The sequence below is a fragment of the Acaromyces ingoldii genome (assembly GCF_003144295.1).
Source record: "Acaromyces ingoldii strain MCA 4198 unplaced genomic scaffold FA10scaffold_1, whole genome shotgun sequence".
NCBI classification, from domain to species: Eukaryota; Fungi; Basidiomycota; class Exobasidiomycetes; order Exobasidiales; family Cryptobasidiaceae; genus Acaromyces; species Acaromyces ingoldii.
The window spans coordinates 2,685,972-2,706,158 of record NW_020290247.1 but is presented as its reverse complement, the minus strand read 5'-3'; the positions used below and the strand labels follow the sequence as shown (position 1 = coordinate 2,706,158).

Sequence of the window (20,187 nt, the reverse complement as noted above, 5' to 3'; positions counted from 1 at the left end):
CGTATCTCCTTTCCGATCCGCCGGGACGAGCTCTCATGCGATCGAAAGTCCGACGGGAGCATGACAGCTCTCCTCCCATATAAAGTGTCACACAAGACGAACCTGAGCTGTGCAGACACCAAGCAAGCACGATGAGCTTCAAGGTCGGCATCATTATCTGCTCGATTCGCGAGCCGCGAGTCGGTCCACAGGTTGCCCAGTGGCTTAAGGGCAAGCTTGAGGGACAGGCCACCAGTGGCTTTGGTCTGCACCTCCTCGACCTCAAGCAATACCCACTGCCTCTCAGCTACCCCGAGGGTGGTCTTCCCGCGCACAAGACAATGACGGACGGAGATGATTACCGATGTCCCGAAACCAACGTCTGGTCCAAAGAGGTGCGCAAGTACGACGGCTTCGTCTTCGTATCTCCCCAGTACAATTGGGGCTACCCGGCCTCGATCAAGAATGCCCTTGATCAACTCTTCCTGGAATGGACCGGAAAGCCAGGCATGGTCGTCACATACGGAGGTCGCGGAGGCGGGAAAGCCGGCGAGCAGCTCATTGAGGTCTTAAAGGGACTTCGCATGCAGGCTTCCGAAGATCGCATCGAGCTCAACATCAGTCCCCCGCAGACAGCTCTTGGCCCTGCGGACGACGCCACGATAGCAAAGTGGGAAGAGAAAGAAGAGGACGTCAAAAAGGCCTGGGGTGCTTTCACAGCGCTCTTTGGCAGCAAGTAAGGGTTCTGCACAGACACATATCACAATGACGCCCTATTGCGATACGTGCCCGCGTCAGGCTCTGTGACTCTGCGAAGGCACATGGAAATTGCCGTGCTTTGTCAGAAATTGCAAAGGAGGGAAAGCATGCCTGTTGAACTTTGTCAGGAAAGGCACCAGATTTCGATCTCGGGTGGTCGTAGGGTACGGGAAAGCAGGGACGCGTTTGGCGTCCAAAAAATTTACGCCCATTTCCTGTACCTTTTTCAGCAAAAGACCTCGCGGTCGTCTCTCTCCAGGGAGACACTCGCATCGTCCCTGGTAGTTAAAGCAACAAAATCCCTGAGCACTTGAGCGCTGCTGTGTCGTTGCCTACTAAAGCATGTGCACCTTGCTCGACCACGCTGCTCTGCTCTAATGCAAAGGCTGAGAATATCGCCCTCTACGAAATTTCCTCCCCCTATCTCGGAGCATATAAAGGACCTGTGCTTGTCTCTCCTCCGTGCGTTCCCCTCCTCTTCATCTCGTCTCTTCTCCTCATTCGCATCTTTCTACTTACCGACGGCAATCCTTCTGGCAAGGACCGTTCATTGTTTCATCTACTGCCTAAGAAGACACACTGGACTACCTCTTTGATAGAGACATATTCGACCGACAATGATCGCGCGCCAAGTTTTCGTCTTTCTCGTTGCGCTGGCCCTCGCCAGCACGACCTACTCCGCCTCTGTGTCGCCACTGCAGCCGGCTCTGCAGAAGCGTGGTCTCACGGGCATGCAGCGCCTTACGCCAAAGGCCATCGACGGCCTCGCTGCGGACCATCCACTGCCTCGGCACGAGGACGAGGCTGTCGACCAGAATGCGACCTTTAGCTCTGGTTCTCTTCGTGGACGTGACCGTCCCTTTAAGGCACACAGCAGCCGCCATAACTCGGGCATGGCCAAGATCAAAAGAGTCACGAGGTCCGAGTCAAATGAGGACTATGACAAGCGCAACTCCCAACGCAATGGCAACGGACAATACGGCAGCCACCACCAGGGCAATGGTCAACAGAGCCACAATGGCAAGGGAAGTGGCGGCAAGGGAAGCAGTGGCAACAAGGAAAGCACTGGCAACAAGGAAAGCACTGGCAACAAGGGAAGCAGTGGGGGCAGCGACAGTAGCGGCGATGGAGGAAAGAATGGCGACGACAACCAGGAGGGTGATCAGGACCAAAGCGGAGGCAGCGGAGCGACCGGCCCTCAAGGTCAGTGGAGTGGAGATGCCACATTTTTCGAGCAGAACGGCACTGGTGCCGGCGCATGCAGCGGCATCGTCAGTCAAGACACAGACAAGATTGCCGCCCTGAGCGCCAAGGTAAGTAGACCTAGAATTCCTCACCAGACAGACGCGTGTGCTGAGCCGAATCGTCTGTTCTCCAGTTTTTCCAGAATTACGGAAAAGACAAGGCCTGCAAGAAGTACATCAAGGCCACCTACAATGGCAAGAGTGTCATCGCGCGTGTAACCGACGAATGCCCCGAGTGCGCCGAAGGCTCCGTCGACTTTTCCAAGGGTGCCTTCGACCTGCTCGGCACACAAAACGAAGGACGACTCAAAGGCATGACGTGGTCCTTTGTCGACGGTCCTGACGATGGCTCCTCTTCGCCTTCTTCTTCTCAGGCGAGCTCGGCATCCACAGGAGGAAAGCGACCGAAGCAAAGCCAGTCCAACGAGGACCAAAGCGACGATTGAGCCTTCGCTCGACGCTGTACCATCTCATCCTTGTATCCTTGACTCCTTCCCTCCCCTTTAGTTTTCTATTAGACCGAGTTCCTCCAATCTGTAGTGTTCGATGAAGTGGAGCTCGGAAAGCCAGAGATTAGAGGATGACAAGGAGGCTGGTCCCCTTGAATTCCGCTCTCCTCTGGCATATCTGTGCCCTTCTCCTCTATCTATTCATGTCTATGAGTGTATTTTATCACGGTCATTTGTGCCCATTCCCAGCGCTCTGGTCGCCAACTCGAAAAAGCCGACTTGCTCTTCAGTCCACTGCTTCCCACTGGAAGAGAAACGAAACTCATGTCAGCTCTTGCTACACTAGGCCAGGGGTCAGTAAAGCTAATTGCACTTACGGGCTTTTGAAGCTGGCGTTGATGAGGCGGCTGTTCTGCTCTCGCAGCATTTTGGCGGCCAGAAGCTTTTTCAAGTCCGAAGTCCTTACCCTGATCCTCGACCGGTCGACGTAGAGACTGCCCGATGAGAACTTGAAGTCGGCGTCACCGCACAGGAGGAGGATACAACGGTCGTTGACCGCGCCCGTCTCCCAGGCGTACAATCGTTTGGACTGCATGATCGAAAAGTAGATGAAATGATGGATGCCCTTGGGAAGCTCCGAGAGCCTCAGACCAAAGTTGACGGAGCTGGGATGAATCGAAGCAGGGGCATTATTCCCGAGCGTCCTGAGCTGATTGCTTTTCGTGTTGGGCTCCATCGAAAGTAGCTTCGGATAAAGACCTGCGACGAGGGCAGAGTGGAGGATAGCCAGGCTGTTTGCGTTGCCATCAAGATGGTCGGGCACGCGCATAAGTTTGCCTCTTTTGATATGCAGCAGTTCCTGCCTCTGGCTTGGATCCAGAGATACGAAGCCCGAGTCGACGAGATAGGCCATGTACTGTTGGCGCAACTCTTCAATTTGCTGCAAATTATTGCTGCTCAAGAAAGACGCATTGCAGAACGATCTCGCCACGTTGTTATCCGTTGCTCGTCGCCAGGCCGAAAAGGCTTTGGCATAAGTGATAAAGTCAGAGTGATGACCTGAAGAATTGAAAGACTGCTTGGCTCGTTCAGCTTCGGCCTCGCGGCCAAAGGGAGCCACGAAAGGCGACTTTGAGTTGAGCGTCGCAGCTATTGTCAGGGCAGGGTCAAGAGCCTGCATGGTGCAGGCGACGAGCAGGAATTTGCCCATGTGCACATCAAGCGGAAGCCGGGACAGATGGCGGCCGAGCGCCGTGATCTCCTCGTTGCTTGTCAGTGCCTTCACTTCGATCAGCGCGGACACGGCTCTCTGAATGTTGATCGACGAAGGGGGATCGAGTGCCTTGGCCAATGCCTCCTCGACGGTGTTGCCGATCTTGACTTTCATGACCTATGAGAAAGAAAACGGTGAGAAGGGTCCCTTCTACGAACGCGAAAGACCCACCTTAAGCTTCAACGCCAAGTCTTGCAGCGAGAGACGAAGCATCTCGGGAAGCGGATGCTCAGCGAGCTGCTCAAGTTTCATCAGCTTCAATTGGTTTCAGCTTAGCGCGCTGACCGCACTCACCGACTTGTCATGGCGGTACTTGGTGAAGAGATGAAAGCAGAGTCCCTGCTGCACACGACCGGCTCGGCCTCGCCGTTGCTTGGCGTTGGACTGGGCGACAAAGCACTCGAGAAGCCTGCTCATCTGCCGCTTCTCATCGAAGCGCATTTCTCGATGCCGACCAGAGTCGATGACGCAGGTGATATCAGGTATCGTCACGCCCGTCTCAGCGATGTTGGTAGAGAGGACAATCTTGCGGACGCCTGGAGGCGGCACATCAAAGACGAGGCCCTGCTGCTCACTGGCAATGGACGAGTGTAGGGCGTGAAGTCGGAAGAACTTAGAACCAAAGTGCGAGTGGACACTGAGGATATCGTGCAGCTTTCGAATGTCGGCTAAGCCGGGCAAAAAGACGAGGGTGGCGGCGCTGTAACCCTGCAGCTCTCCATTCTCGAAGCAGATTTGCTCCAAAAGCGCAACGATGAGCTCATGATTGACACAGGCATCGTTCATACGGTCCAGCGTGCTAATCGTTTTTGGTGTGTACTTCTTTCCCAGCGAGGACGAGGAGCCTCGGTTTTCGTCATCGCCTTCCTCTTCGTCATCGTCGTCCAGATCAGGAGGTGTTTCAGCCTCCGTCGATTGCAGCCTTGCCTTGTTGCCCGGAGCGTCCTCTTTACGGCCCCGCTTTTGTCGACGCATATATGGTGATCCATCTTCCAGAGTGTAGTTGCAGAGCTGCACAGCATCCTCGAGAAAGCGCACGTCGACGGGAAAGGTTCGTCCAGGCACGCTGATGGTAGGACAGCCTCCGAAGTATGCACTGAGCCTCTCTGAGTCGACTGTGGCCGACATGAGGATAACCTTGAGGTCCGGTCGCACACTGAGGAGAGATTTGAGGATGATGAGGAGAAAGTCGGACTCGATAGAGCGTTCGTGTACCTCGTCGAGAATAATGTGGGTAACACTTTCCAAACGGCTTCCCTCGAGCATTCTGAGAACGATTCCGGTCGTGGCGTAGACGAGGCGAGCGTTTTTGCCCACGTTGCTCTCCAGCCTCACAGCTGATCCGATGAAACTATGATCTTTGCCCACCGAGCCTCTGGCCTCTCCCATCTCTGCCGAGACACGCTCGGCAAGCGAGATGGCCGAGATTCTCCTCGGCTCCGTCACGTAGATCTTGCAAGGCTGGCCGTGTGATAAACAGTGCTCGAGAATATAAGCGGGGACCTGAGTTGATTTTCCGCAACCTGTCTCGCCGGAAAGGACAAACACCTGGTCCTTTTCCAGGACGTCGAGGATCGTTGTTTGGAATGCTGCGATGGGCAATGATTGTCGGCCGCAAAGCATCTTTTGAAAGCTTGGGCTCTCCTTTCGCTCCTGCCAGAGCGTCTTGACGAGATTGGATGCTTCTTCACTGAGTCTGACTGGACTCTGGCGTGGCGGTAGGATTTCTGCCACCTCAGGCTGTGGCACCTTGCCGTTGTTGATTGCAGAAGACGGCATGCTCTTCAACCTTTTTTCTCGCTCTTCGGCCTTGGCGTTCTCCTCGACAAGGCGGACGCCGATAGCTTCAAGGATAGACTTGAATCCACCTCGACTCTTCTGGTCCCGCTCAGCACCTCGCTTCTGCTCCAGCTCTTCCGACCAATCTCTCCAAGCAGAGTGCATCGACTTCGTATACGTTTGCGCCTTGGAGTTTGCCTCAACACACATCAATGCGGCAACCGCAAGGAAATCGTCCGCCGAGGTCTGAGAGGCCGTGCAAACACCAGTCATCGTGTACGTGTCAAGCACAGCCGTACCATGAGCGAGCCATCGGAGCGTCAACCGACTTCTAAAAAGCCTCGAGCTGGTCTCGATGGGCTCGAAGCGCGCCGTGGCATACGAATCTACCTTGCGAAGCGCTTCATTCAGGATTGATCGTGGTGTTTTGCCTCCCGCACCTCGAAGGACTTGAGGTGGTAGCTCCTTTACCTTGATCGTCGTGTTGGTCGATGCCTCAAGCAATTCGTTGGGCTGTTCGTCAAGGAAGTCGCCAAACATGCCTTCCTCTTCGTCATCGCCCTTTTCTTCTTCCTTCTTTTCCTCACTACCGTTGAAGACCGACGTCTTTCCTTCTCCGTTGATCTTTGTTCGTTCTCCTGGGCCCATCATTTCCTCGCTTCTCTTTTCTTCAACGGGTTGCGCCGCTTCCCACGCCTCTTTGTCTTTGAGGAAACGCCTCTCGGCCGTGTTTTTCTCCCAAGTCGGCATCTGCTGGGCTTCATCGACGACATTTCTTGCTTCGGCCTTTGCCCTTGCCAGCTTATTCCTCGCCTCTTCCACTACGACGGGCAAAGGAGGCGAGTGTTGCACCTTGACCTCTCTCTCCAACTTCGATGAGGCCCTGTCTAGCTGTATGAGAAGAAGACGGGCCTTCGCATAGGCGCTGGTTGGATCCTCGAGGACGTCGATGCAATCCTGATCCGAGCACTGCGCCTCGACCTCCCGGGCCAGACTGATGACTTTTTGAGCCGCCTCTTCGACCTCTGGGCTGGGGAGGGACGGTGTCGTTGTTCCGCTCGGGGCGCCCGAAGAGGATGAAGTGGACGCAGGAGCACTGCTTGTAGATGCAGAGGCAGCAATCGGCCGACGAAGAGATGCATTGATCCTCTCGAAGAAGAAGGCTTCGTGCTCTGGCGGTATCGTCTCGTCCGTATCCTGACCTCCGCTGCATTCCTCAGTTGCGGTTGGCCCCTTGACCGGCTTACCCTCGCTCCTCCTGACGGCATCCTCAATCTGCTGGGATGGCAGGACAGCGACGAGGTAAGCGATGCACTCTTCGACATCGGCCATGTCCGTTGAGCAGCGGAGCGCCTCGGTCGCTTGCGCATCGGTGAAGCCCAGCTTGAGAAGAAGTGCGTGGGTGACGAGGGCACGCTGCAGCAACTCTGAGGCAGCAGATCCCGGGTAGACATGGGTGAGGAGCGACGAGACATCGCCAGGCTCAGACTCATTATGCGAAGAAGAGGAAGCGTGCTTGTATGTGCCGCTGTGCGCCGAGTAGTCGAGCACATCGTTGCTGACATCATCGTCTAGGTCGAACAAGGGCAGCTGTTTTGTCATTCTTCGATCGTACTCGATGGTCTTTGTTATAGGCGTTAGAGGTGTTCATGCTGTCCCTTTTCGTCGGCTATTTGATCACTTACCTTCCAGAGCCTGCCAACATCCTTGTCTACACGGTCCCTCAATCTTTCGACGAGATTCTGCAGCGCTTGTTCCTCTTCTCTGGCTGGATCGTACTCCATTTGCTGCGCCCTCTTCTCATTTTCATCGTCTTTCCCGCTTATGACAATGCTCTCGATGGCCTTGTGGAGCTGAGCGGCGCCATCGCGAGTGGCTTCGTGGGAGGGCGTTGCGGCCGAGCTGCTTGCAGCTTCCTCAGCCTGCTGAGCCTCGTCCGCCTCTTGCCTCTTTGACGAGGGCGTCGAAGTCGTCGCAAAGCCGCGATTGGCCACAGGCTTCAACGAGGCCTTCTTCTTCTTGGCCATCAGTCCGTCCCTCTTGTCTATTCGTCCTTCCTCCTCGAGAGCTGTCTGCTTTGTGCGTCTTAACCGGCAAAAAAAAAAAAACCCTTGGCTTGCAGATGCGTCTAAATTTCTCGCGCGTGGCCGTCTCCCTCCACTTTCCAATCTTCGATTGCAGAGGCTTGTGCAGGTTGACAAAGACACAAACACGGCCCAGTCAGCAATGGACCTGGCATGGCGCCGTCGGTGGAACAGAGCAGCAGTAGAGGACATGGACCGCTGCTCTCGCTGATTCGACATCCAGAGACAATAGCCAATGTTGCCAACATCTATCAGGGGAGCACCGATTCGCCCTTGTCCGTTCACGGGAGCAACCAGTTGCGCGCCCTTGCAAAGTCGGTCGCCACTTCATCCACCATTGCGGCAGCAACGACAACTACGATCAGAAAGACGACGATCGCAGAGACAAGAATCAAGAACCAGGCCAGGTCGCCTTTACTAGTAGATAGGCCTCCCACACTGATTTTAACATCGCCTTTAGGGAGAACAAGGGCGCTGGCAGAGGCCCTCCAGGACGCGCAGCAGCAGCAGGGCAACCGACTGGTTGAATGCATCGTCCGTCCAGGCCTCGCTGAGCGGTGCTTTGGCGCGCAAGAGGGCTCATCCACTGCGAATCGAGGTCGTGTCACGGGCTTCCCGCGAGGCAAAGGCCCAAAGGAGAGCGACGTCGCGTGGAGTCATCGTGTGCGCACCGAGGCCGAGCACCTCAAGTCCCTCTTGGCCACACCATGGGACGAGCAGGTAAAAGAGAAGCAGGCTCAAAAGCACATAGTCGTCGTATCGCACGGCATGTGGATCAACAAATTCCTACGACTGGTCCTGCCACCAGATGCTCAGACACAGCTCCCTTTTACCTCGAACACGGGCATCTTTACTCTGAGCTGTGATGGGCAGGTTTGGCGCCTGCTGGTTTCCAACGACACTTCTCACCTCATCGGCCTCAAGAGACAACGAGGTGGAATTGGAAGTAGCGCGAGCGACAAGAAGCAAAGGACGCTAGATACAATGCTGAGGCCCAAGAGCACATCTAGGGCAGATGCGCAGGGCTTCGAGGAACAGGAGCAGGCTCTGAGCGGCCTGCCCCATGACGACCTGAAGAGGGCGTGACGGTGACTTTTCGTTGTCTTCCCCTGTTCCCGCGCCCCATTGACAGCGGAAGGTCGCCACGAATCACTCGACTTCGGAAGGAGAGCATTGTCGATTTGAACCTCTCTTCGTCCCATATTTCCAGGCGCAACGATTCTAGAGCGTTGTTAATATCTTCGCTGTAGCGCTCTGCCATGGGGAGGGGCACCGACACTAAAGTCCCTCCAGGAGTTGCATAGTAGCGATACCCTCCGATGTCTTTAATGACCGTGGCCTTGTCTATCGATGCTTGCATCTTCCAAGCGTCGCGCGTTGCCATACGGACACCTGCAAAAGGTCTAGTGTCCACCCCTGCGTTGCTGCAGTTAGAGTCTGTCTTCAGTGCCGTGACGCTATGCTCACTGTTGTCAGGATTGGATGCAGAGCCAGGTCCTCGGCGGCCATCAGGTGCCTCCGGCTACCCTCGTCGTGTCTCGTCAGTTTTGTCCAGACTCTTCGATATGTTGCCAATGCATTGACTTACCACCACTTTTGGTTCGGTCCCGCCATGGCGCCATTCTTGGAACAGCGACACCAACTTTTGCAAGTGTTCAAATCGTGCATCGGACAGCCTCGCAGGGTCTGCTCTGAAGAGTTTCATGTTTTTTGGCGACAGCTTCACCTTTTCTTCGTCCCTGAGCACAAAATCACGAAAGAAGTCTACATTGGGCCTGTTCTGTGGCTTCCTCCCCCTCTTCTTCGGGATTTCAATCTTCTGCGAGGAGGGCGACTGAACTTCATGCAGTTGAGGCCGCTGGTACGAGGTCGCTAGGGGCCAATAAGGAGGGTGCGAAAGGGAAAACGGCGAGTTAAATGTAGTCAATGAATGCGATTGCCGCTCGTTGCCGATGGGAAGGTTGGGAGATGGATGCACATCAGTTGCGTGCAGATGTAATTGTGGCAAAGGAGGAGGTGGCGAGTTTCCTTGACTTTGGCTTGTTGCTACTGATCCTTGCAAGGGAGGAGGTGACGGACTTCTGTGACTCGAGGACGGCCCCTCCAATCCTCGCCAAGGGGACAGTGATGGGGATCTTTGGAATTCGGATGGTTCCCCTATTTCTTGCCAATCTGCTCCTTGCCAGCCAAAAGAGGTAAAGGGCGACGAGGGAGGAAGAGGCGGAGTTTTCTCTTGCATTTGGTTGACAATGTCTCTGTACCACGCTTGGTGGGTTATATCGACCTCACTAAGAGGAGGAGTAGGAGAGGCTGTAACACCGTTAGAAGAGGGTTCTTGAGCTTTTTTCTTCAGTTCTGCCAGGTCTGACTTACTTTCGATAGGCCAAACTTCTGGGACTTGAACTTTATTGTGACCCCGTGGTTGTTTGCGCTTTCTCTTACTGAGTTTTAGAGGAGCCGGCTTAGAATGCGTTTCTTCACCCATATGAGGTATCGACTTACTTGAGGCTAGTGAACGCATTAGGTGCACGAGTGTGTGCTTCCTGAGCCTGACTTTCGATTTGTTGTGCAATGACACCTTCATTGCCGCTCTCGTGAACTGCCGACATGTGAATTGATGGCTGGAAGCTGCCGTGCTCGCTCCTGTCTCGTATGACGCTTTGTTGGTGGACGTCAGGGTCATGATGAGTGGAAACGGCTAATGGTGGATGAAGCGACCGAGGCGCGGCAGCGTGAAGTTGTTTCTTTCGATTGATATGACCCTCGTGCCGTGGCAGCTGGGACGATGCGGCCTCATTCGGAGAAGGGAGAAAGGTGGGGGAAACATTGAAAAGAGACCGACTATGAGCGACCCGGAGAGCTTCACGTTGCGCTTGAAAGACTGCCTTCTTTCTCGAAGTGTTACTTCTTCCGATCTCGATGTACTTCAATGCCTGCCCGAACAGTTCCCCTGCCCTTGGGTCACGCGCACGCTTCTTAAATATGTTGATCTGTTTTTCAACCTGGCTCTTTTCTTTTATGGCCTTGTCGATGGGCAAGTCGTAGATGTCACCCGATGATGTCGCGAAATAGCGGAAGTCACCAAGATCCTTCCAGACGACTGATTTCTGCTGTTCAGCCTTTCGCACCAATGCCTGTGCAATTTCCATGGTCAAATATTGAACAGGTTCGTTGCCGCGACGCAGATGTCTCGGAAGTTTCCATTTTTCTTCGAGATGTTGAGGAGGACCGACGCGCGCTCTTGGCAAGGCATTCATATCAACAGGCCTCTTTCCTTTCAGGGGAACAAATTGTTGTACGTCTGGGGACCTGAGTGGCTCCGTGAAGTGTAGGGTGTGCCCTTGTCCGACATTTTGACGCTCATAAGCTTCATAAGCGTCTTCCTTGCTCTTCTCGCTACTTCTCTGTGTGGGAAGCGGAAGTATTGGCCAGCCTTGTTCCTCTCCAATATGTAAGCTATTATGTTGGTGAGGAACACTGTAGCGATGAGGTGAAAGAATTGGCTGACGATGGGCGGCTTCGTCATGATGACCATGCAGGGGAAGCTCATGCAGGGCCATGAACCATGTGTCGTCATCATGAACAGGATTCTTGTCCGTCAGTGCATTCTCGTCAGCTTCGACCCACAATAAAAAGTACTGTACAATAGGCAGAAAAAGAAACCCTCACACGCTGTATATTCTGATGCCGGTGAGAGGAGCCCTCATCTCCTCCCGGTGGTACTGGTTGAGCGAGGAGGGTAGTCGCTTGTTTGAACACCAAGAAATAGAAGAAGAACAATAACGTCGTTAGTCCTTCGGTCATCGTGGTTGATTCAGAAGAGGAACTCAGACGCGCTGGGGAGTGCCTAGGGCTTTTCAATCGCTTGTGCCTCCGAGCAGAGGACAAAAATATACGCCGAATTTATTCCGTTTCCGAAAGAGGGCGACTGCCTGCGCTTGAAACTCGACGTATTTACTTCGTCCTTTGGCCGTCATCCCCTTGGCCCTTCATCAGTGCGAATATTGCTCGTGTCCCCACTTTGGACGTTGCGAAAGTGATAGCAAGATTCTGCACCACACGCACCGCATCACTGATACTGCGACTCGCCCCGGCTGCGTCCAAAATAGCCACGAGAAAAAGATCTTTAGGAATAAAAGAATCGGGCGTGCGAAGAATAACAAGAGAGCAAAACTGATCGAAATTGGGCTTGACACACAGAGATTAAACCAACAGAGTAACACAGACAAAAGCGGTGCAAATAAATACGACACACTGCTTCAGGAAGCGCCCACTTTGTTATTGTGGGTAAGTGGGCCCTCTGAACGAACGAGCACAGGGCTCTACTTCGTCCACCTTTACGTCTTGTTCTTTGCGAGTACGTCCTGGCCGCCCACTCTCTATGGCTTGTTTTTCTTTTTAGAACCAGGTAGCTTTTCAAACGCGAAGAAGACTATATACGCTTCCAAGTTTTAAAAGAGAAAGAACAACAAAAATCCCAGATACTGGCCCTCGTAATCCGCAAGAGCCCTTGAGTGAACAGCTCGAAGAGATCCAAGTAGCACATAAGCGACCGGCCCGCTTCCATATATTGTGCAGTGACATTCACTTCTGTTGATTCTTGATGGGTTTCTTGCTGACTTTGTAAAGTCTTCTTGCAGCTTCATCGCGATTCAGCTTTCCGATTTGCCATAATTGGACGATTATCTCTACGTCTTCTTTGTGCAAGATCATATCATCGAGTGACACCGAGGCACGCGTTCCGTCTGGGTGAATGAAGATGAGACGATCACCGTGAATCTTCGAGATAATCGTTTTTTTCTCGGCAGCCTCCTCTTTCCAATGCTTGATTAAATCGCCCTTCAAGCCTGTGTTCGCATTCAGCCTCAGCTTCTTTCCGCTCACAATCTTGTCTGACCCCTGCACTGCCGAGCTATGCTCGCTGTATCCTTGGCTTGAAGGCTGAAGATTGTGAACGGATTTGTAGTAGAGGTCATTGGGCGGCTCTGGCTGTTGTATCGTGTCTCGTCAGAAGCGTCTAAGGTCTCTCAACGTCGTGGTCGTAGAGCAACTCACCATCTTCGGCCTGTCTCCAGTTCGACGCCAAATTCGGAACATGTCTATCAAATCGTTCTTGTGCTTACGCCTCGCTGGTGACAGGCGGGCCGCATTAACGCTGAAGAGATACGTCTGCAACGGCGATAACACCTTTCCTTCTCCATCGCGGAGCTTGAATGAACGACGGTAAGATGTCCTGAGATTGCTGTCTGAGTTCCACTCCGATTCATCAAAATTTAAAGTCTGCAAGGAAATGCGCTTAGGTGGACGTGTTACTGCGTTAGAATGAGGATTACCCGTAATAGATGACAGCGCTGGGGGAGGTGATGGCGCTCTTTCTCTGCCGGAAGACCCCGCTGTTCCTTGCCCCTCTACCGCTTGATCGTCAAGAGCAAGGTAGGGTGTTGAACTCTTCCTGTTCAAAAAAGTCTCCGTACCATGGAATCTCTTCCGAATCGATCTGCTTGCCCTTTTCCCTGGAACACGCTGGAGAGACGCCCTTTGAAGCTTGTTGCTGTTCTTCCTCGTTTCCCGGATCCTGAGGGTCTTTCGTCTCCCGGGTCATTTCCAGCTTTCGTATCGTTCTCTCAAATACTTCTTCTCTTTTGTCTGCTGTACGGATTTTGGGATATTTCTCGATGAGCCATCTGATCGTATTTTCGTTCTTTTTGGCAATATCGATGGATAAGGTGTAGAGCTTTCGCGATGGTGTAGCGATATAACGCAACTCATTGTGATCCTTCTGCAAAATTTGATGGCACTCGTGAGCTTTTTCCCGCAGTGCTTCCTGGTCTTGGCTCGGCATTAGCCCACATGGGCCATGGTCGTCTTTGCCGCTCTTTGGAGTTTCTTCGGAGAACACTTTTTCGAGGAGTTCCTTTCGCCTTTTCCTTTTCCCTCCACTGGTCTTATCGGCAGACGTCAACACAAGAATTCGATCGTCCACTGAAAGATGAGCAAGTTGTTCTTCAGTAAGCTCGGACACCTTGTAGTACGGCCTTTTGCGACGCTCTGCGACATGTTGATGTTTCGAGGACCCCTCCTTTCCGCTTTCGCCGTGTCTTTGTTGGACGGGCACTTGGCCAAGTTTGTCCTGCTCGCCCTGATGCTGAAGGGAGCTTTGTAAATGGGCAACATGGTCTTGATGGTGATCAGAACCGAGAAATAGATGGTCCGCAGTTCCGTTCAGAGGGCTCAGGAAGGGAAAATGTTGCAGCTCTGAGTCCCACTCTTTAAGAGAAGGATCCTATTTTTCATACGTCTTTGTCAGACTTCATCGTGTGCAGTGTATGCAAAGCAGGAATATCCGACTCACCTGCTGAGGCTCTTGCCTGTTTTGCAACGGCCAGTGATCGCCTCGGCCGGTCGGTGCTGGTCGACCTAGGAGGATATTTGCTTGGACGAGCACCACGAAAAGGAGCAACAACAGCCAATCAGATCTTCGGGTCATTGTGATGGTCAAGAAGAAAAAAGCAAGGATCTGGAATGGTCTGGGGTATCACCCAAAGTGACAACGGCAGCAAAGACGAGGTTGCGCCATATTTGTCTTTGCCCCGTACTGGAGAGCCGCGGGGGCAATGTCTCGAAGACGCTTCGTGCATGGGACGACAGCTTTGACCTCCGTCTATCTTCACCGCCACAAAACGTCAGCCCTCGGACCTTCAGTCTTCGACTCAAGCATAGTAAAAGTTCAGGCGAAAATTGATCAAGAGCTTGCCTCGCTAGAACCGCGTCGCTGCTGTAGCCCACCCTACTGCCTCCAAAACAGCTACGAGAAAAAAGGAACTTCTGAACGAGATGAAAAAGCGGGCGTGCGAAGATATAGTAGAGAGCAAGCGCACAATCGCACCACTGGTCGACATTTGGCTTGACACGCAGAGTTTAACTAAGAGAGTAGCACAGGGAAAGCGGTGCAAAAAATCCGAGACACTGTCTCAAGAAGGGTCCACTTCGTTATTGAATGTAAGTGAGCCCTCTGAACGATTGAGCACAGGGCTCCACGGCGTTCACCTTCACTCTTCATCACAGACACGTTGTAGGCGACCAGATCCTTCAGCTTGTTCTCTTCGAAAGGATGTAATCAGTCAAGCACAGTGAAGTACAGTACATGTACACTCTCGACGTAGAAAGATAAGATTACAAAGACAGAGGCGCAGGGCTTCGAGGCTGGGCTTTGTGCTCCGAAAGAGATATAGAAAGTGTTGGAAAGACTCTAGCAGCACATCGGGATGTCTTTGCTCCATCGCGCGCTAAACATCAGTGTGAAGCGCCATCCGTCTTCGCTTTTTTGCTTATGTCGCGAAATTGGCTTCGGACCTGTTCGCTTCGAAGGGCTCCGTTCTGCCATAAACGGAGAACTTTATCTATGTCTTCCTTGTACCTGGCCGCCACATCGAGAGATATCGATACACGTCTTCCGTCAGGACGAGTGAAGAAGCGATGATCGCGGTGATCATTCGAGACGATGGAACCTCTCTCGAAAGCTTGCTTATTCCACATGTGCCGCATTTCGTTGCTCAGACCTATATTCATACTCTGTAAAGGCTTCTTTCGTTTAACATTGATGCCTGACCCTTGATTTGAACGCTCAAGACCGTGAGAAGCGCCACAGTAGCTTTCATCAGGCGCATCTGGCTGTTGTCTCGTGCCTTGTCAGAAGCGACCAAGGTCTCTCCACTTCAGCTTTAGAGTAACTCACCATCTTTGGCTTCATACCACTTGCACGCCATTTTAGGCACCAGTCTATCAGAGCGTTCTTGTACCCAACCCTGCACCTTGATAAATGTCTCGAAGTCACGCTGAAGAGGTACAATTGCTTTGACGATAACTCTCCCCATTCTTCCTCGCGCAGCTCGAAATTTCGATGGGAAAACTTCCTACGCTGGCGGTCTGTCTTATACTTCGATTCATCAAATGTCTGCAGGGAAGGGAACTGAGTAGTGCGCTCAAGTGTGCTTGTACCTGCATTCAACGTGGGAGAAGACCATTGCAGCGCTGGGGGAGGTGATGGCGTTCTCTTTGTACCGGAATTCTCCGCTACTCCTTGCCAATCTTCCCCTTCACCGCCAAAGGCAGTATAGGGCGTGGAAGCATAATAAATGCGAGAATCACTTTGATCGAAAGAATTCTCGTACCATGGAATCTGTTGCGAATCGACTTGCTTACCCTTCTTCGAGAAGGTTACTGGAGAGTCTCCTATTTGAGCTTGTTGTTGTCCTCCTCCATTTGCCGAAACCTTAGAAGATTGGATCTTATGCTGTTTTGTTAGGTATCTGATCGATCCTGCAAATCTTTCTTCTTTTTTGTCCGCTGGGTCGAGGTGGTAGTACTTTTGGATGTATCTTCTGATCTCTTCTTCGTTCTTTTTAGCAAGGACGATAGATAAGGTGCTGATTTTGCGCGACGGTGTGGCGAAATAACGCAAGTCTTTGTAATCCTCTTGCAGAATCTTCTGTTCCTCAAATGCTCTCTCGCGCAATGCATTTTCATCTTCCTTCGACATCCGCCCATTAGAGCGATCGTGGTCTTTAACGCTCTTTGAAAGCTGTTCGGAGAAATTTCCATGTACGATGTCCTTCCCCTTTTTTCTCTTACTCGCACCAAATTCGGCGGCAGACGTCCTAAGGAGCGCTTTATCCTCCACGAGAAGATGAGCGACTTGTTCTTCAGTAAGCGGAGACACCATGTGGCGAGGCCTTTTGCGACGCTCTGCGACGAATGGATGGTTCGAGGACCCGTCCTTTTTACTTTCGCTTTGCTCCAATTTAAGGGGCACTTGGGTATTCTTGTCCTGCTCTCCCTGGTGCTGAAGGAAGCTTTGTGGTCGAGCAGCATGGTCTTGGTGGTGATCGGAATCGAGAAATAGATGGTCCGCAGATCCGTCCAGAAGGCTCATGAAGGGAAGACCTTGTAACTCGGAGCCCCAAAAATCAGGAGAAGAGTCCTGTTCTCCATGCATCGTTGTCAGACCGAAGCCAGTTCAGTTAAAGCTCAGCAGAAAGATCTGACACACCTGCAGAGGCTCATGACGCTGTTGAGGTGGCCAATGATTGACGGCGCCGGTTGGTGCGGGTCGACCTTGGAGGGTGGACGCTTGATTGAGCACCAAAGAGAAGAAAATGACTACCCAAACAGATCTCTGGGTCATCGTGGCTGGCTAGAAAGAAGGAGGTAAACAAACGTGTGGGTTGCTTGGGGGATGTTAAGAAAAAGTACAGAGGAAAGGCGAACTAACGCCCACCATGTCATTGCCCCACAACATTGAGAAGAAGGCACGCGGTGGCGTGGGCACCTTGTGCGTGTGACAACGGCCTGTGAACTCGCATTCTCCGTACAGGAAACACACGATACTCAGCCCTCGGACGTCCAGCTTTGGCTAGATCACTTGCTCTGCGACGCCTGTGCTATACGGCCAGTCCTCTTTACCACATTATCTCTCTGTCCTCAAAGTGCACTCTGGTCTATTTGCCCCTGCCTACTCAGGTGTGTTCTTTCGCTTACGAAAGGAGGCGTGTGAAGGTCCCCGGAAAGATACGACGACTCCACTTTCTTCATAGCGTTGTCTTTGCCTTTCCTTTCACGATACTACGCTTGGCCCTGCTTCCGAAGAGAAAAAATAGATGAGAGAAAAGAAAAAAAATCAAGAGCTTGCTTCAATTGAACCGTATCACTGCTAAGCCTGTCCGACCGCACCGAGTTGGCCTGCCGGTAAAGTGTAAAAAATAGGAAGAAACTTGAACAATAATTGGATGCTAAAACAGGGCGCGAAAGAAAAAAATAAACTCAGAGTTGCCTGACTCCCAGTGACCTGGTGGGAAGCGGTGCAAGCAAAATTGGAGGCACTGCCAACTGTTACTTTGATTGACTCTGCTGCATCAAAGAAGAGTAAGCCCCGAGACGGTTGGAAAAAGGCAGCAGCTCTCTCCGTCCCTGAAAATTATAAGCTGCCCTCTTTGCCTGCGTTCACTCAAAGAGAATTTAAAACTTTTCAGAGGCAGGCAGAGGACACTAGGTACAGTACATTACAACGCTTGTGCCCAAGAGCATGTCTAGGAGAGCTGCGCAGCGCTCTTAGGCGATGGAGTCGATGGAGGAAAACCATCCGACTGATATGCAGCGATCATATCAGCGTCTCGTAGCATTTTCCTCTTTCCTTGCCCATGCCCAATCGACGAGGGAAGTCTCCCTTGTTTGTACTTGTCTTTGAGTCTGATGAATAAATTTTGAGTTTCCTTCTCGGACCACTTGCCTTCTTCCAACTGCTCAACAGCATATTTGATGTCTCCTTTGAGAAAATCCACCTTTGTCAACGCGATGGGTATCGAGACCGTTAACTCTCCCTCAGTGGTGAAGTAGCGGTGCCCTTGAACATCGTGCGAGACTGTGACTCCCTTTTTTCTCGCTTCCTTATTCCAATCGTAACGCATTTTCAAGGTTACACCGGTGCCAGATTTGGTCCAAAGTCCTGTCTCGTCGGCTACCGGATCTCCTTCCCCTGCCGCAATGTGAAATCGGCCATGATCAGGGTCGGAAGCTCCACCTCCGCGAGCAACATTTTGAACGAGGCTGTGAGTGGACAGTTTCGACTAGGCTCCGCGTTTGTCAGAAGTGCACACAATGAGTTGAAAGTGCTGGCTATCCTTTGGCTCACCAGTGATAATGACAAGGTCTCCTTTTTGCGCTGTTCACTGAATTTCAAGACCAAATTGGTCAGGTCTTTAGCCTGTGACCTGTTCAGCTCGCGAGGTTTGCAGTTGAATAACTGCAGTTCGGGCGCTGACAGCGTCTCTCGTTCCGTGTTTGTGAGCTTGAAGTCCTCAAGAATAGTCATCTTGAGCTCGTGGAGTCTGTTCAGATATGTTTGGGTAGACGACTGTGGTGGGAACAGCTGTACGTCATGCTGTTGTGGCTCCTCGTTTGCTTTCTTTCTTTCTTTTCCTTTCCTTGTTCTGCCGGATGGCGCGTTGTGCTGAGGTGGCCGCGCAGCTACGATTGATTCGAGAGGAGATGGGAAAGGACCAGGAGAGGATGGCGATGGAGGAGGTGAGGGCGCTCTTCCTAGAGCATGTGGTCCTACTATTTTTTGCCATTCCTCTTCTGTCTGGCTCCGAAACCAGAGTTCATCCCCTATCACCTCAGAAAAAATTGCATCATGACCTTGCACATTGTTCCAATGCTCAATTGCCCCGTTTTGGTCCATTTCGCTGGATTCCAACGTGTGGGTTGTTTGCTTTTCAGAGCCTCCAGGCTTCACTGCCTGCCGTTTGGTGTCTTCCAAGTCGCGCATCCGTTTCCTAGTCACACAGACGGAATGGAGCTTATCAAGCTTTTTATCTGGGCTAAGATTACCCATCTCCTTGATACGTCTCGTGACCGCACCCTCGGATTCATGCCACTTGTGGGCAGGACACGCCCTGTATGTTCCCGACGGGCCGACAATGTAATGGTAACCATCGTGGGTTCCGTGGAAAAGAGTCTCACCTGCCTGGGCTGCTTTTGTGTAGCTTTCAGGCGGTCGCTTGGTGTGAGGAGCCGGCGGTTGCAGATCGAGACCTTGATTAAGTTTCTCAATCAACTTCTTTTTTGCTTCGCGTTGCGCCAAATTGAGCTTATTGGAAGGCGTAAGAATAAGTACCTGCTCGTCTGTCAAGGGAGGAGGAGACTGCATATCAGTTTCTCCGCGCGCGGGCAATTTCTGACCCCGTCCTCCCAAGTGATGCTCAGAAGCGTCTTTGCTAGCGCTTGCGCTGTATGCCGGCGAAAGAGTTGCATCCGATAGCCCGTTTTGATCTTCTTCGTTCTGAGTTGCTTCTTCTCCGTGAAAAATATGGTCAAGATGAGAGAACGCAAGCGGGTAGCGGCCAGTCCCTTCTTCGTTGTCACCTCTAATGGGAAGATTCCTCAGAGCCGAAAGCCAGACGTCGTCACCAGTCAAAGGGTCCTGGCGCGCCAGTGCGGTCAGACCTGTGTCGCCGACAAGAATGTCAGAGAGACTTTACTCACCTGTTGGAACCCCCGGAGATGGTGAGATGGCCCCTCCTTGGCTTCCCCGGTGCGCACCGGTCGACCTTGGAGGGTGATCGCCCGAAAGAACACCAAGAAGAGGAAGATTGACCAAAAAGATCCTCGGGTCATCGTGGTTGATGAAGAAGAGAGAAATGCGCTTGGGATACTTTGATTATCAGATCCTTGCACGAGTCATGGTCCGGAACTGCGACAGAAAAAGGAAAAAGAAAAAAGCATCAGTAAAACGCCAAACGAAGGGGCGTGAGCAGTACAGGAAAAAACCGCGGACACATCGCCTTGCGCGCGATGGGTGGTCTTTACCGAGCTCCATTCACTCGATTCACGTCTTGAATTGCTTCAGCAGAAGGGAAAAACTCATGGACCACTTACTCGCCCTGTCATTGCTCCTACAGCTCTGTGGTATCCCGAAATAGCCAGAACTGTGCCGCCCGGCCTTATCACCAGAGCGAAGGGGATAGTAGAGAGCAATCGTACTTCTTCCAAGGCCTGAGAAATGGAGGTTGGGCATAATCTGAAAAGATAAACTACGCCGACTTGCTCAAAAGCGGTGCAGCGAG

General features: G+C 52.4%; 7 protein-coding genes across 7 annotated transcripts; 4 read left to right on the top strand and 3 right to left on the bottom strand.

Moving 5' to 3' along the window:
* Nucleotides 1-16: 16 nt before the first annotated feature.
* FA10DRAFT_264290 (NAD(P)H-dependent FMN reductase C4B3.06c) lies at nt 17-1,139 on the top strand. Its single transcript, XM_025520591.1, has one exon. It carries the CDS (start codon nt 132-134, stop codon nt 717-719), a length of 588 nt encoding a protein of 195 aa, XP_025380874.1. The 5' UTR covers nt 17-131; the 3' UTR covers nt 720-1,139.
* Nucleotides 1,140-1,355: 216 nt separating this feature from the next.
* Nucleotides 1,356-2,428, top strand: FA10DRAFT_277428 (hypothetical protein; the record flags this gene model as incomplete). Its single annotated transcript, XM_025523384.1, has 2 exons — nt 1,356-2,051; nt 2,117-2,428. The coding sequence occupies 2 exons, from the start codon at nt 1,356-1,358 to the stop codon at nt 2,426-2,428; spliced, it is 1,008 nt and encodes a 335-aa protein (XP_025380873.1).
* A 119-nt stretch (nt 2,429-2,547) lies between these two features.
* FA10DRAFT_28383 (P-loop containing nucleoside triphosphate hydrolase protein) lies at nt 2,548-7,570 on the bottom strand. Its single transcript, XM_025523873.1, has 5 exons — nt 7,169-7,570; nt 3,999-7,106; nt 3,876-3,941; nt 2,809-3,821; nt 2,548-2,735 (listed from the first exon to the last, which is right to left on the bottom strand). Exons 1-5 carry the CDS (start codon nt 7,508-7,510, stop codon nt 2,639-2,641), a joined length of 4,626 nt encoding a protein of 1,541 aa, XP_025380872.1. The 5' UTR covers nt 7,511-7,570; the 3' UTR covers nt 2,548-2,638.
* Nucleotides 7,571-7,661: 91 nt separating this feature from the next.
* Nucleotides 7,662-8,840, top strand: FA10DRAFT_28374 (phosphoglycerate mutase-like protein). Its single transcript, XM_025523866.1, has one exon. It carries the CDS (start codon nt 7,721-7,723, stop codon nt 8,651-8,653), a length of 933 nt encoding a protein of 310 aa, XP_025380871.1. The 5' UTR covers nt 7,662-7,720; the 3' UTR covers nt 8,654-8,840.
* Nucleotides 8,841-9,514, top strand: FA10DRAFT_28375 (hypothetical protein). Its single transcript, XM_025523867.1, has one exon. It carries the CDS (start codon nt 9,027-9,029, stop codon nt 9,441-9,443), a length of 417 nt encoding a protein of 138 aa, XP_025380870.1. The 5' UTR covers nt 8,841-9,026; the 3' UTR covers nt 9,444-9,514.
* A 2,637-nt stretch (nt 9,515-12,151) lies between these two features.
* Nucleotides 12,152-14,054, bottom strand: FA10DRAFT_257918 (hypothetical protein; the record flags this gene model as incomplete). The annotated part of the gene is made up of 4 exons (XM_025519882.1): nt 12,152-12,556; nt 12,623-12,800; nt 13,042-13,850; nt 13,920-14,054. The coding sequence occupies 4 exons, from the start codon at nt 14,052-14,054 to the stop codon at nt 12,152-12,154; spliced, it is 1,527 nt and encodes a 508-aa protein (XP_025380869.1).
* A 4,026-nt stretch (nt 14,055-18,080) lies between these two features.
* Nucleotides 18,081-19,738, bottom strand: FA10DRAFT_257917 (hypothetical protein; the record flags this gene model as incomplete). Its single annotated transcript, XM_025519881.1, has 3 exons — nt 18,081-18,476; nt 18,768-19,544; nt 19,607-19,738. 3 exons carry the CDS (start codon nt 19,736-19,738, stop codon nt 18,081-18,083), a joined length of 1,305 nt encoding a protein of 434 aa, XP_025380868.1.
* Nucleotides 19,739-20,187: the final 449 nt, after the last annotated feature.

Bases quoted from the DNA above. Each gene is read 5' to 3' on its own strand.
- FA10DRAFT_28383 (XM_025523873.1), bottom strand. From the start codon at position 7,510: ATGGCCAAGAAGAAGAAGGCCTCGTTGAAGCCTGTGGCCAATCGCGGC. The intron at 3,822-3,875 runs GTGGGTCTTTCG...TCTTTCTCATAG, and splicing joins ACTTGGCGTTGAAGCTTAAG to GTCATGAAAGTCAAGATCGG. The intron at 2,736-2,808 runs GTAAGTGCAATT...TTTCTCTTCCAG, and splicing joins AACGCCAGCTTCAAAAGCCC to TGGGAAGCAGTGGACTGAAG.
- FA10DRAFT_28374 (XM_025523866.1), top strand. From the start codon at position 7,721: ATGGCGCCGTCGGTGGAACAGAGCAGCAGTAGAGGACATGGACCGCTG.
- FA10DRAFT_264290 (XM_025520591.1), top strand. From the start codon at position 132: ATGAGCTTCAAGGTCGGCATCATTATCTGCTCGATTCGCGAGCCGCGA.
- FA10DRAFT_28375 (XM_025523867.1), top strand. From the start codon at position 9,027: ATGCTCACTGTTGTCAGGATTGGATGCAGAGCCAGGTCCTCGGCGGCC.